At 42.8% G+C, this 12,152-nt stretch overlaps 1 protein-coding gene across 3 annotated transcripts in view; it reads right to left on the bottom strand.

Annotated features, from left to right (window-relative positions):
- Positions 1-12,152, bottom strand: part of CRYBG1 (crystallin beta-gamma domain containing 1) — a 65,541-nt gene that overhangs the window by 26,782 nt on the left and 26,607 nt on the right. For all 3 annotated transcript variants that reach the window (XM_056125078.1, XM_056125077.1, XM_056125079.1), the window contains exons 7-13: positions 11,521-11,647; positions 9,803-9,838; positions 8,680-8,834; positions 7,337-7,463; positions 7,103-7,248; positions 1,218-1,344; positions 796-828 (exon numbers count right to left, since the gene is read on the bottom strand). In XM_056125078.1, the coding sequence (XP_055981053.1) occupies positions 796-828; positions 1,218-1,344; positions 7,103-7,248; positions 7,337-7,463; positions 8,680-8,834; positions 9,803-9,838; positions 11,521-11,647 (751 nt within the window). The remainder of the gene's footprint in view (positions 1-795; positions 829-1,217; positions 1,345-7,102; positions 7,249-7,336; positions 7,464-8,679; positions 8,835-9,802; positions 9,839-11,520; positions 11,648-12,152) is intronic.

Raw genomic sequence — 12,152 nt, 5'->3', positions numbered from 1 at the left:
TCAACTATTCTTAGATGTTAGTCTCCTATTTTGTTACTTTATATTCCCCAGATGACTGCAATCTTTCTATAAGCATTTCTTTCCCTCTCTTTCTGACTCATTTCACTTAGCATGATACTTTCCATGTAGTACCACTTGTATGTAAAGACAGTCTACAGAATGGGAAAGGATATTCGCCCAATACCCATCTGACAAGGGGTTGATATCAAGGATATACAAAGTACTGGTTGAACTCCACAAGAAGAAAACATCCAACCCCATCAAAAAATGTGGCGATGAAATGAACAGAAACTTGCTCAAAGAAGAAATCCAAATGGCAAAAAAGGCATATGAGAAAATGTTCTACATCATTAATCATCAGGGAGATGTAGATCAAAACTACAATGAGATATCACCTCACTCCACAGAGACTGGCCCACATCCAAAAGAACAAAAGCAACTGGTGTTGGCGCATATGTGGTGAGAAAGGGACCCTCCTTCACTGCTAGTGGTAATGCTGACTGGTTCAGCCCTTTTGGAAAACAGTATGGATGATTCTCAAAAAATTAGAAATTGATCTCCCATTTGACCCAGCAATACCACTCCTGGGAATATATCCCAGAGAGGCAAAAAAGTACAGTTGAAATGACATCTGCACTTCTATGTTCATTGCTGCACTATTCACAATAGCCAAAATCTGGAAAAAAACCCGAGTGCCCGAGAACAGATGACTAGTTAAAGAAACTTTGGTACATCTACACAATGGAGTACTATGCAGCTGTTAGAAAAGATGAAGTCAAATATTTTTTAAATTACCTGATTTCGCTTCCTTGGGCCAGAGAAGGAATCCTAAGAATTTTAAAGAGAGAAGGAAATGAGTAGAGAACACACATCTGAAAAAAAGGTTTTATTTCTTTCAAATCATTATCAATTACCACTAGAAATAACTAAATATTTTCTGTAGTGCTAAACAGTATCTATGACCCAAAACCACAGATGAAGGAAATCCAGAATGCAATTAAAGGTTCACAAAAAAGGTCACTCCCAGGCCGGAGAGAGAGTTCAAAGGGCTGGAGCACATGCTCTGCAAGCCTCATCCAATCCCCAGTACTGCCTGCCCTGCACCTCCCCCGCCCCCCACCCCTGCCCCAGCACTGCTGGGTGCCACCCTCAAACAGTACATCAACTGTCATGTGTGTAGATCCAACCAAAAATTACATAAAATATAAACTCCTTACCAAACAAATGGGTTGAACAGAAGAAATCTTGCAATTTTTGCCTCCCCAGTCTTCAAAACTGGTATAAAAGCCTTTATCCAGTACATACTGTTCTCCCGTGAAATCAGGATTCTCATAAGCCACCCATCTAAAGACACAAGAGCCATAACATGTTAGACAGCCCAGTTTCTGGGTGCGAGTTTACGCAGAAACCATCACAAGCATTCCGGTAAGTGTACTACACAGAAACTTTTTCCATTTGCTTAGTATCCCTACCCTTCCTTTTACTGTGTTTAGCTGCAAATCAACATGTCTCCATATCAAATCAAAGATACAAGGAAGAGTATCTTTGCCCAGCCCTCCTGCTGTTCTCATTTATCCTTCCAGCTCCTTAGGAAAGCTCTGGTGGGAAGAACTGTCTATATTTTCTTTTCTAATTCTATTGTCAGGAAACAATTTGAACATTTAAGAAAAAAGAAAGATCTTTTAATAAGTGTAAAATAAGATCTTTATTAATCAAGAATTGTGCAAATTATTTTAATAAGAAAAAATATTTTGTGTGTTCAATATTTATTTTTCCAGAAAGATGTTATGTGCATCTGCATCTCCATTTCCCAATAAGCCAGATTTAAAAAAAAAGCTGGCAGAATAAATAATACCTTGTTCCAAACAGGATTTCCAATATGACATAACTATGTAATAAGCAAACTGGAAAACTCTCAGATATAAAAAAAAAAGTCTCCTTTAGAACATTTTAATGTTATCTTTTAAGTGATTTATACTCAGAGAAGAAAAATCAACAAAAACCAACTAATTGTTGAACTTTCCAGCTCAAAAATGAAGTCTCTGAAGGGAAGGAAGTTTTTCAACTCTGTCATTATTCAAGATAAACTGTGAATATTTGAGTCTTAATTCACTGATCCTCTCACAACTTAAAGAAAAACACCTAAATGACTCCATGGAAATGCAGAACCCTCTAAAAACTTTAAGTTAAAGAAACGTTAATTTGTTTATTCTCTCAACAAACACTATTGACCTAATGGTACCTACAGTACCCTGTGTCGGGAACTATATTGGCATAGGGATATAAAGATTAAAAAGATAAAATCCAGAAGGCCTAGGGTTTGGCTCAGTTGCTAAAGCACCTGCCTTGAAAGCGTGAGGCCTTAAGTTTGATCCCCAGGACATGGTCCCCTGCATCTCCCCATGAATAAATGATTCCTGAGTGCAGAGTCAGGAGTAACAAACCCCTGAGCACACCAGGTATGACCCAAAAACAAGTGAAAAAAAAAAAAAGAAGGATGTCAGAGGCTGAGCTGTATCACCCACAATCCCCCCTGGAGACTCTGGGGTCTGTAAAAGGCTAGAGAAGAGGCCGCCTCGGACTTTGCCTTCAAGGCCTAGAGGGAGAAAACTGAACACTCAGGAGAAAGACAACAGCAGAGCAAGTCCGAAGGAGGCTTCAACCAGTGCTTGGCCTTTCCTTCTCACTTGAAGCAGGAGCACTGTGCTACCCTAAAGGCTCAATTTGTCTCCTGTACACAAACACTCCACATCCAGGAGAACCTATCTAAGTCTCAGAAGCCGAAACAGGAAAGCCAGGAGCTGCAGTGCTACCTATGGTCAGCTGTGCTCTCTGCCTTCTGAGGCGTGCAGGGTGCTCAGCACCCCAAGCACCCAGCTCGCCTCTCCCCGGCCCAGCACCACCTGGGGTGGCACGAGGGAAAAGACGAGCAGCTGACCAGGCCTGTCATCCTGGGCATGCCACCACTCACCTTTCCCATCGCAAGGCCATGGGCCACCTCCAGAGCTGGCTCCTGTCCACATGGATGGTCCCCTCCCATTTGACTCCAAAAGCACTTGGTCATTACCTCTTTTGTAGCAACAATTGTTTTTTATTTTTTATTTATTGCTTTTGGGGTCACACCCAGCAATTCACAGGGGTTACTCCTGGCTCAGCACTCAGGAATCACTCCTGCTGGTGCTCGGGGGACCATATGGGATGCTGGGAATCAAACCCGGGTTGGCCACAGGCAAGGCAAACGCCCTACCCTATGCTATCACTGTGCTATCGCTCCGGCCCCTCAACAATCGTTTTATATAAATACTGCAACTTTTCTGAAGAAAGGAGGTCTAAAAAGGTAACAGACCTCAATCAATATTTGCCAAGTGACCAACCATATGAAATATGAGGATGCAGCTTACCCTGGTAAATGCAGTGGCACTACTACAAGTCAAGACTAGAGAAGGCTGAATGTGTGTCTGGTAGCACAGTCTTGAGAAACTTCCTCAAACACCCAAACTCAACGGTTACAAACCAGTAAAAAACTCTTAAGCCAGGAAGTGCCACTGGAAATGACCCACAATAGAAATATACCAAAGAAAGCTGATTTCCAGTAATCACAGTAGAAAGCAAAGATTGACTAGTGCGCCCGATTCTGTGCTTTCCATTTGTATCACCTGCACTGATGCCTTGAGGGAATCCCAAGATCTGCCCAGCGTCCTTCTGCTGCTTTGCATGACAAGGCTGTGACTCATGGAGCCACACACCTGGCGAGTCCCAAGACAAACAACTGTTTCTCTAGGTTGAGCCAAACACAGTGTTTTCCTTCTAAAGTAAATGGCGGGCTAAAATCCTACAGAGTAACTGCATCGTTTCAGGTGACTTCTAAACTGCCACCACGCCAGAACAGGGCCCAACAGAAGAATTTCTCATGATGAAGGAAGCCCCAGCAGTTAATGATTTAACATGGCACTATAGGCAACCCCCTACACAGAGATCCGATGAGCATGACCAGCAGGAAAAGCATATTATTCTGGGCCCCGGAAAAAAATAGCTCACCAGATTCAAATGCCTGTCTCGTACATGTTATGCTCATAAATTCAATCCCAAGGGCCACCCAATGTACTGGGCACGATTCAGGCACTTCTGCTGTTTGAGCTCGGCAACTCTGTGCTGTGGTTCCCGGTCACCACAAGCAAAGTCTCCACCACAGCCAGACGTGTGTAAGCAGCACAACAAACAACAGGACAGTGACTACCACTGAAAGGTGTGTGAGATCTGGAGAGAGAGAGCATTAGCACTTGCCTTGCACGCAGCCAACCTGGATTTAATCCTCATGAGCAGTGCCAGGAGTGAATCCTGAGCAGAGCCAGGAATAAGCCCTGAGCAGAGCTGTGTGTACTCCCTCAAAAATAAATAATATATAAAAAATACAATAAAACAAAAGGTGTGTGAGTGTCATAGACTAGAAGTGTGACATCTGGTATGTCCAAGTGTCCAAGATTACAAGCAGAATGAAAGAGTGGAACCCCGGCAAGCACATATGAGCACAGCTAAAGCAGTACGACACTTGATGAGCACCTGGCCAAGGTACAAGGCAACCTGCTGGGCCATCGAAGCCCTGCAAGAGCCACGGCCAAAACGTGTGAGTTCCAGAGCCAGGTAAGGATGCGGCCCCTGGTCATTCCTAACAGTCTCAATAGCAAAAAAGGGGAAAGGAAGAGGGGGAGTAAAAAAAAAAATTAAGCATATAATATTGAAGATGGGCTGGAGCGATAGCACAGCGGGTAGGGCGTTCGCCTTACAAGCGGCCAACATGGCCGACCCGAGTTCGATTCCTCCGCCCCTCTCGGAGAGCCCGGCAAGCTACCGAGAGTATTCGATATGCCAGACACAGTAACAACAAAGTCTCCAATGGAGACGTTACTGGGCCCGCTCGAGCAAATCGACGATCAACGGGAGGGCCTTTACCTTTACCTAATATTGAAGATACATCTCCAAGGCTATGAGCGGAAGAAACCTCATGAAATAGAGTTGAGGTTAGAATAATCCAAATAACCTACGTTACTCAGGACATTAAAAATAAAACTTAACATCAAACACCTCCATGGCACCCATGTGAAATAATTTTATATGACAATTCAGGAATACTCTCACTTATGACAAACACACAGCAGCCTGGAGCATAAAAGTGATTTACTCCCTTAAGAAGGTATCAGAAATCTAATCTCCGCCTTCGTCATGTTTCTGGGAACCAGCCCTCAATAGGTCTATGGGGCTCATCAAGTGTCGTACTGCTTTAGCTGTGCCCATATGTGCTTGCCGGGGTTCCACTCTTTCATTCTGCTTGTAATCTTGGACACTTGGACATACCAGATGTCACACTTCTATTCTATGACACTCACATACCTTTTGTTTTATTGTATTTTTTATATATTATTTATTTTTGAGGGAGTACACACAGCTCTGCTCAGGGCTTATTCCTGACTCTCCAGCTCAGCTGTGGGGAGGGGCATATCACTCAGGCCCCATCACCTCCCTGAAGATGGTGACTGGCTTAGTCACATGGTCTGATCCAGACCTACAGCATCAGACTCATACTGGAACTGAAAGAGAAGTTCCTTCCATCGGAAGGAGTAAGATGGGAGAATACAAGTCAGATGAGGCTGCCATAGGCGGGCTATGGGGGGAAAAAGCCTGAGGTCAGGTCAACATAGATGCTGAGGAGAGGATGGAGTGATAGTACAGAGGGTAGGGTGCTTGCCTTGTAAGTAGCCAACCCAGGTTTGATCCCCACCACCTCATACGGTCCCCTAAGAACAACCCAGAGGGATCCCTGAGTACAGAGCCAGAAATTAAGTCCTGAGCACAGCCAGGTGTGGCCCAAAAATTAGAGACTGGGACAAGTTCTGATGACAGTGTTTGAATCCCTGTATCCAACCACAACTCAAGTAAAATCTTTCCAGGACTTTTTTAGTTATGCAATTGATGGAGTTTCCATTTTCTGACTTATGCCCATCTCAGCTGATCTGCAGTCCCTTATATCTCAGAGTCTAAAATAATCCTCTTTCAATACAAATTTACTTCAACATTACAAAGCAATCAATTTCTAACTCCAGGTACACTGAAATAAAAGAAAAAAGAATTTTTTAAATGTCAAAATCATGGTGGGGTCTGAGACACAGTTCAATGAAAATGAAAATGTAGGAGGCCTGAGCTCAATCCCTAGCATGCATGGTCCCCCTGCACCACTGGCAGTGAACCCTAGTCCTGAGCTGGGAGTGGCCGCCTCTCAGCACTGCCTAGTGTGGCCCAAAAATCAAGGGGGAAAGAAACAGTTAAGAAAATTCAATGTAGCAATTCTAGAATCAGAGGAAAATCTAATGGGACTAGGTCCCCCACCTCAGATTTCTAGTTTCAGGTCAGCGATGATTCCTATAAAAGTATTCCATGCAAAAAAAGTCAAGGGAAGCACATCTACTTCAATATGATATCCAAAAGTCTACTCCAGGGTTGGTATGCTAGTACAATGGGTAGGGCACTTGCTTTGCACATGGCCAACCAGTTCAATCCCAGGAACCTCATCTAGTCCCCTAGCACCACCAGGAGTGATTCCCGAGCACAGAACAGGAGTTACCCCTGAGCACCACGAGTGTGGCCCAAAATCAAAACAACAACAACAACAACAACAACAACAAAAGGTATACTCCAATTTACATTCCCCTCCCATTGATCGTCGATTTGCTCGAGCGGGCCCAGTAACGTCTCCATTGGAGACTTTGTTGTTACTGTGTCTGGCATATCGAATACTCTCGGTAGCTTGCCGGGCTCTCCGAGAGGGGCGGAGGAATCGAACTTGGGTCGGCCATGTTGGCCGCTTATAAGGCGAACGCCCTACCCGCTGTGCTATCGCTTCAGCCCTTCCTCTGCCCAATTTACATTACATGTAAAAATTATATGAAAGTGATTTTTAAAGATAGATAAAAGGCATCAAAAGGCTGGTGTAATGTTTCATGGGTGAAACATCTCCTGATTGAGTACCTGCTCTATATTAGAGACAATAAGTGAACAAAGGCCAAGGTGACACCCATACTTAGAACTGTGATTGGTTTGTTTTACTTACACTCCACTCAGGACATTAATAGACTGAGTCTTCACGCCATATCCGGTCTCCTTCAGATTAGCAACGATTCCTAACACATCGATACTGGAACCTTTAGATCCAAAGTTTTTTTCACTGTACATTATCATGTGGGCATTCGAAAAATCCTATTGAAAAAAAAATCCAAAATTTAATGACCAGATATTTCTTATTCAAAGAAGTCAAGCATTAGCTATTGGCATTTCTGAAACTTACACCTAATATAGGCCGTAAGGACTGCAGTTCTTCATTGTAACCTCCCCAGTCTTTCCAATCCTTGTATTCTCCTTCTTCGAGCAAATACTGATGACCTGTAAATCCAGGCTTCTCATAAGCAACCCAACTACAACAGAGAGAGCATGAAAGAGCCGTCATTTTCCGTGATGGTGAAACCACTCTGTATGTTTCAGTTTCACACACAAATACAAATACAAATACAAATGGTTAGAAAGTTCAATTGGGATGAACTCATGACTACCAAAATTCTATCAAGTGTAAGGGCGCAAACAAAGTGGTCTCAAGAAGATAAACTGAGAAAAATATCAATATTGGAGGGGAGATAGAAAGGGGGGATACAGAAGGGAGGGAGGGAACAGAGAAAGAGAGAGAGAGGAACAGAGAGAAGAGAGCAAGTAAGAAAAAGAGAGAAAGCAGCAGAGTGCTATATCCCCATTCTTTGGGGATGCCTGACTCAAAAGAACTTTAACAAACAAAACTGGGTCAATGTCATATAGGAATCCAAAGAATATGAACTGGAGAGATGGCTCAATGAACTGGAACACCTATTTCGCACATGGGAGGCCAAGTTAAATCCTGGTCCCCTAAACACTAAGCCAGGAGTGGTCCTGAAGCACCACTGGGTATAGCCCCCCAAAATAAATTCCAAAATCAAATAGTTTGCATTTTTCACTTTTGTGATTTGTTTTGTTTTTAGGGTTTACTCCTGGTTCTATGTTTAAGATTACTCCTAGTGGGGCCCAGGGGATCATATGTGGCACCAGGGATTAAACAGATTGGCTGTTTAATCCCTTAACCCCTTGACTATCTCCCCAGCCCCGTTTACTATTTTTCAAGGCCATATTCAGTGTATAATACTACTGACAACTTATTAGAGCTTTGTGTGCAAAATATAGTCTAAAAAAATAGAAATCAGGGGCAACAGTACAGGGGTAAGGCACTTTCATTGCACTTGTCCGACCCAGGCTCAATTCCTGCATGGCATTGCATATGGTTTCCTGAGCCCTGCAGGAGTGATCCCTAGGCACTGCTGGGTATAACCAAAAGCTTTCCCCTAACCCCTTGCCAAAAAAAAAAAAAATTAACAAATAAAACTCGTGATTTGATTATTCTGGGTGACCACAAACCAGCTCTTCAGATTGCTGTGTCCAAAAGACGAATGTGCTAAGTCACACAGACTGAGAACATGGGCAGTCACTGAAGTAGCCTCTCCTGTACAATCTGGAATGCTGGCTTTAAGTGTGTGGAAAGGAGATGAAGCAGATTCATCACTTAACTAAAAGGCAGAACTCGAATGCCTTCCCATGACCCCAGCTACTTACATGCCTCGCAAAACTTTCATGGAGCCCACTGCTGTGAAGGGCAAAGGTCCATCTCCGCTCTTTCCTTCTGCCTCTCCTCCTTCCACAAAACTGCACATTTCTGTTTCTAGTTCCACACATTTTCCTTCAAAGAAAGGCTTTTCATAAATAATGACCTACAACAGAAAGGAGACACTCTTGTAATTTGTAAGACACTAAATATCTCAGGAGCGTTGTATCAACCACTTACCACTTATTATCACCAGCTCCAGGGACACAAAATTTTCTCATATGTTTTTAATTAAATATTAGTACCTTATAATAAGTTTTTAAATCATTATTTCCTGATGTGGCTTAAGTCATAAGGTAAAATTCAAAATTTTCTAAAGAATTAGCTTCGGTTCAATGTTGAGAACTGATATTTAGCATTTCCAGATTTAGGAACCAAAGGGCCAGGGCTGAACTAAGCAGTAGAGCACTTCTGTTACACATGGGAGGTCCTGGTTTTATCCCAGCTCCACCAAAAAAAAAAAAAAAGTAATGAAACTAAATAACATTTCCCAAATAATGAACCAGCAAGATCTAAGTTGCTTCCAAAGTAAAACAAACTAACTTGGGGCTTTACACATGCAAGGTATGTCTTCATGTGCTCTATGATCTGAGCTCTCTTTCCTGGCCCCAAGTTCAATCTCTGGCATTGCATACCCCATACCCCCAATCCAGCATCACTGGGCATGGTCTTCCTAAATTAAAACAAAAAAAAAAATGAAAGAAACAAATTCCAGATCAAAATTCATCAGGAATTTTGTAGTAGGAATAGCCAAAAGCAATATTTTAGAGTTGGGAGAACTTGTATAAAAGAGGTTCCCCTGACTGGCAAGCAGTAACAGGGCTTGCCATTAGTAAACACTATCGAAGATTATAAAAGTCAAACAACAGTGAACTTCCAAGCTGTAAAGACTCTCGGTGATAACTGTTGGCTATCATCCATCAACATTATTATCTCGCCTGAAGGAAGTATCAGCTCAGACAACTTCCTTTGACCTTGATTATGGTTTATGAAGATTGATAGGGGAAAGTCACCAAGTATTCATTTTCAAAGGCAGGGGCTAGGAATACAACTTAAAATGACACATCTTTTTACCTTTGGATCTGTAGGGTATTCAACTTTACGTCCGCCCTGCAAAGAAATAAAAAGACAGGATAAGAAAACCAGTTCTGTGTTGTTTTGGTTTACCAGGAGGCAGTTCTAACACCACTGGTGAACATCCCTGGCTAGAACCTAAAGTGGTCTGTCTATACACACAGAAGCTCTCACAGACAGGAACCTACTGGGGCATTAAGAACCTCCCTCTGGACAAACTCGCCTGCCACCTCTCTCCTTCAACTGTCTGCTGTTTACAAAACAAAGTCCACTAAGTCCACAGTATGATCAGGAGGACTCTTGAAGACACTAAATTGCTAGGTAAAATGTAAATAAAATTCCAACAATGGGTCTTTAGGCAGTGATTACTTTCATAATGGAATTTTTAAAAAACAAACTTTTTTAGAAAAAAAAAACTATCTAGAAGGTGACTACTGAGGGTCAGGGATGACCTTGCATGTGTGATGCCCTGGGTTTGATCCCACAAGGGGAAAAAAAAGTTCAAAACAAAAGATACTACACAGAAATATTCAACAGGTTAAGCACTAAAATCAATAATGAGAAAGTCAGAGGAGTCTTTTTCACCAATATATGTTTAATGGGTTTTATAAAAAAGCACAGAGATGCTCAAATGCAGCACGTGAATTATAGTTACAAAGAGATGTAGTTGATCTTATTGGGAAATCAGAGCATATACGACTAAATGCACTTTTCTAAAGTATTCTCTCCAAAGGCCCCAAACTTCAGATTTGTAAAGTATTAAAAAGTGCTTTGGAGGATGGAGTGATAATACAGCAGGTAGGGTGCTTGCCTTGCATGTGGCCAACCCGGGTTTGATCCCTAGTATCTCATATGGTCTCCAGGAGCCTGCCAGGAGTGATCCCTGAGTGCAGAGCCAGGAGTAAGCCCTGAGCATAGCCAGAAATATGTAGCCCAAGTCTCCCCACCCCTCAAAAAAAGTGCTTGCAGGCCTAGAAAAGGCATGTGCCTTGCATGGTTCCATCCCCAGCCCTCCAATATGACTTCCCAAGTCCCACCAGGAGTGTTCTGTAAGCACAGACAGGTGGGGCCCCAAACCAAAAAGGACAGTTTTCAAAACCCAGGGCAGGGGGACTGGAACCATAGTATAGTGGGTAGGATGTTTGCCTTTGCATGCGGCTGACCTGGATTTGATCCCCAGCATCCTATGTGGTCCCCAAAGCAATGCCAGAAATAATTCCTGAGTGCAGAGCCAGAAGTAACCTTTAGCCTTACCAGGTGTAACATAAATAGTCACAAAACAAAAACAAACAAACAAAAATCCTGGGGCAATGGTTTCCCACTGGTTTCTGTTCTCTGACAGTTGATTTAATTTAAAGTGGGGGGGAAAGTCCTTAATTAATTGCATCAAGACCAGTGAGAGTAAAAACACATGAGTTGACAAAAGGGTTAGAATTAAGATTTTTTAAAAAAATAAAAATTTATCTTCTTTATTTTCCAACAAATTTTCTAGCCCAGGAGAAAACTAAAAATTGGAATGTTTGTTTAGATTGGGTTTGGGATCACACCCAGCTCTTCTCACTCAGGGAACCATGGGAAGCCAGGGGCTTCCTACACCCCAGCTTTGAGCTGTTTGCCTGTCTACCCCATATCTGTTTCGTAAACGCCTGCTTTCTGGCTTCAGAGTGAGGGGTCTTGCGATTGAGGAACCACTCCCTTGGTTTGACATCATTTTTTACCATTTTCAGAGGCCGCATGGATCCAATGTATGCTTCTTCTGTGTCCCAGAAGGATAAGTCAGGATATTCGCCAGGTTCCAGAATAAAAGGGACACCCTGGTATCCAGGTCCTTCATAAATCAGCCACCTAAATAAACAGCACAGAAGGTGAGATAGCAGTGCTGCTTCCACACTGACTTCAGTAGTACACAGGACCCCACCATCAGAGAGGAAAGAATAAGGAAAGGACAGGAAGCTAGTTCCGGGCAAGTTTCTTGCCACATTAGAGGAATGTCATACAGAAGAAGCCATTAGAGGTCTTCTTTTTGAAGAAAGCATTGTTTTGTCTCCCTGGCCAGCCTTGTTCCCTTAAAGTGTCAAAGTCTCTGTTACTTCCAAATAATGCAATTTTCTTGTTGACTGCAGAGAGGCCCTTGCTAGGAAAATATTAAGTTTTGTTCATTTGTCACCAAAGACCAGAAGGTCCGAACTACTCATTAATCACAGTGTCAAGACATAATAGCAGGTAACACCCATCTGGAGCTTACAAGGAACGCCACCCACAACCTCCTCCAATATCGATTCACAACAGTGCTATGAGGAAGGCACACAGTCGTCCCCGATTCACAGATGAGGTTCAGGACACTGCCTCG

Source organism: Sorex fumeus, unplaced genomic scaffold (genome assembly GCF_029834395.1).
Source record: "Sorex fumeus unplaced genomic scaffold, SorFum_2.1 ptg000054l, whole genome shotgun sequence".
Lineage (NCBI taxonomy): Eukaryota > Metazoa > Chordata > Mammalia > Eulipotyphla > Soricidae > Sorex > Sorex fumeus.
Note: the sequence above shows the minus strand (reverse complement) of the source record. Positions and strands in the feature narration are given on the sequence as shown.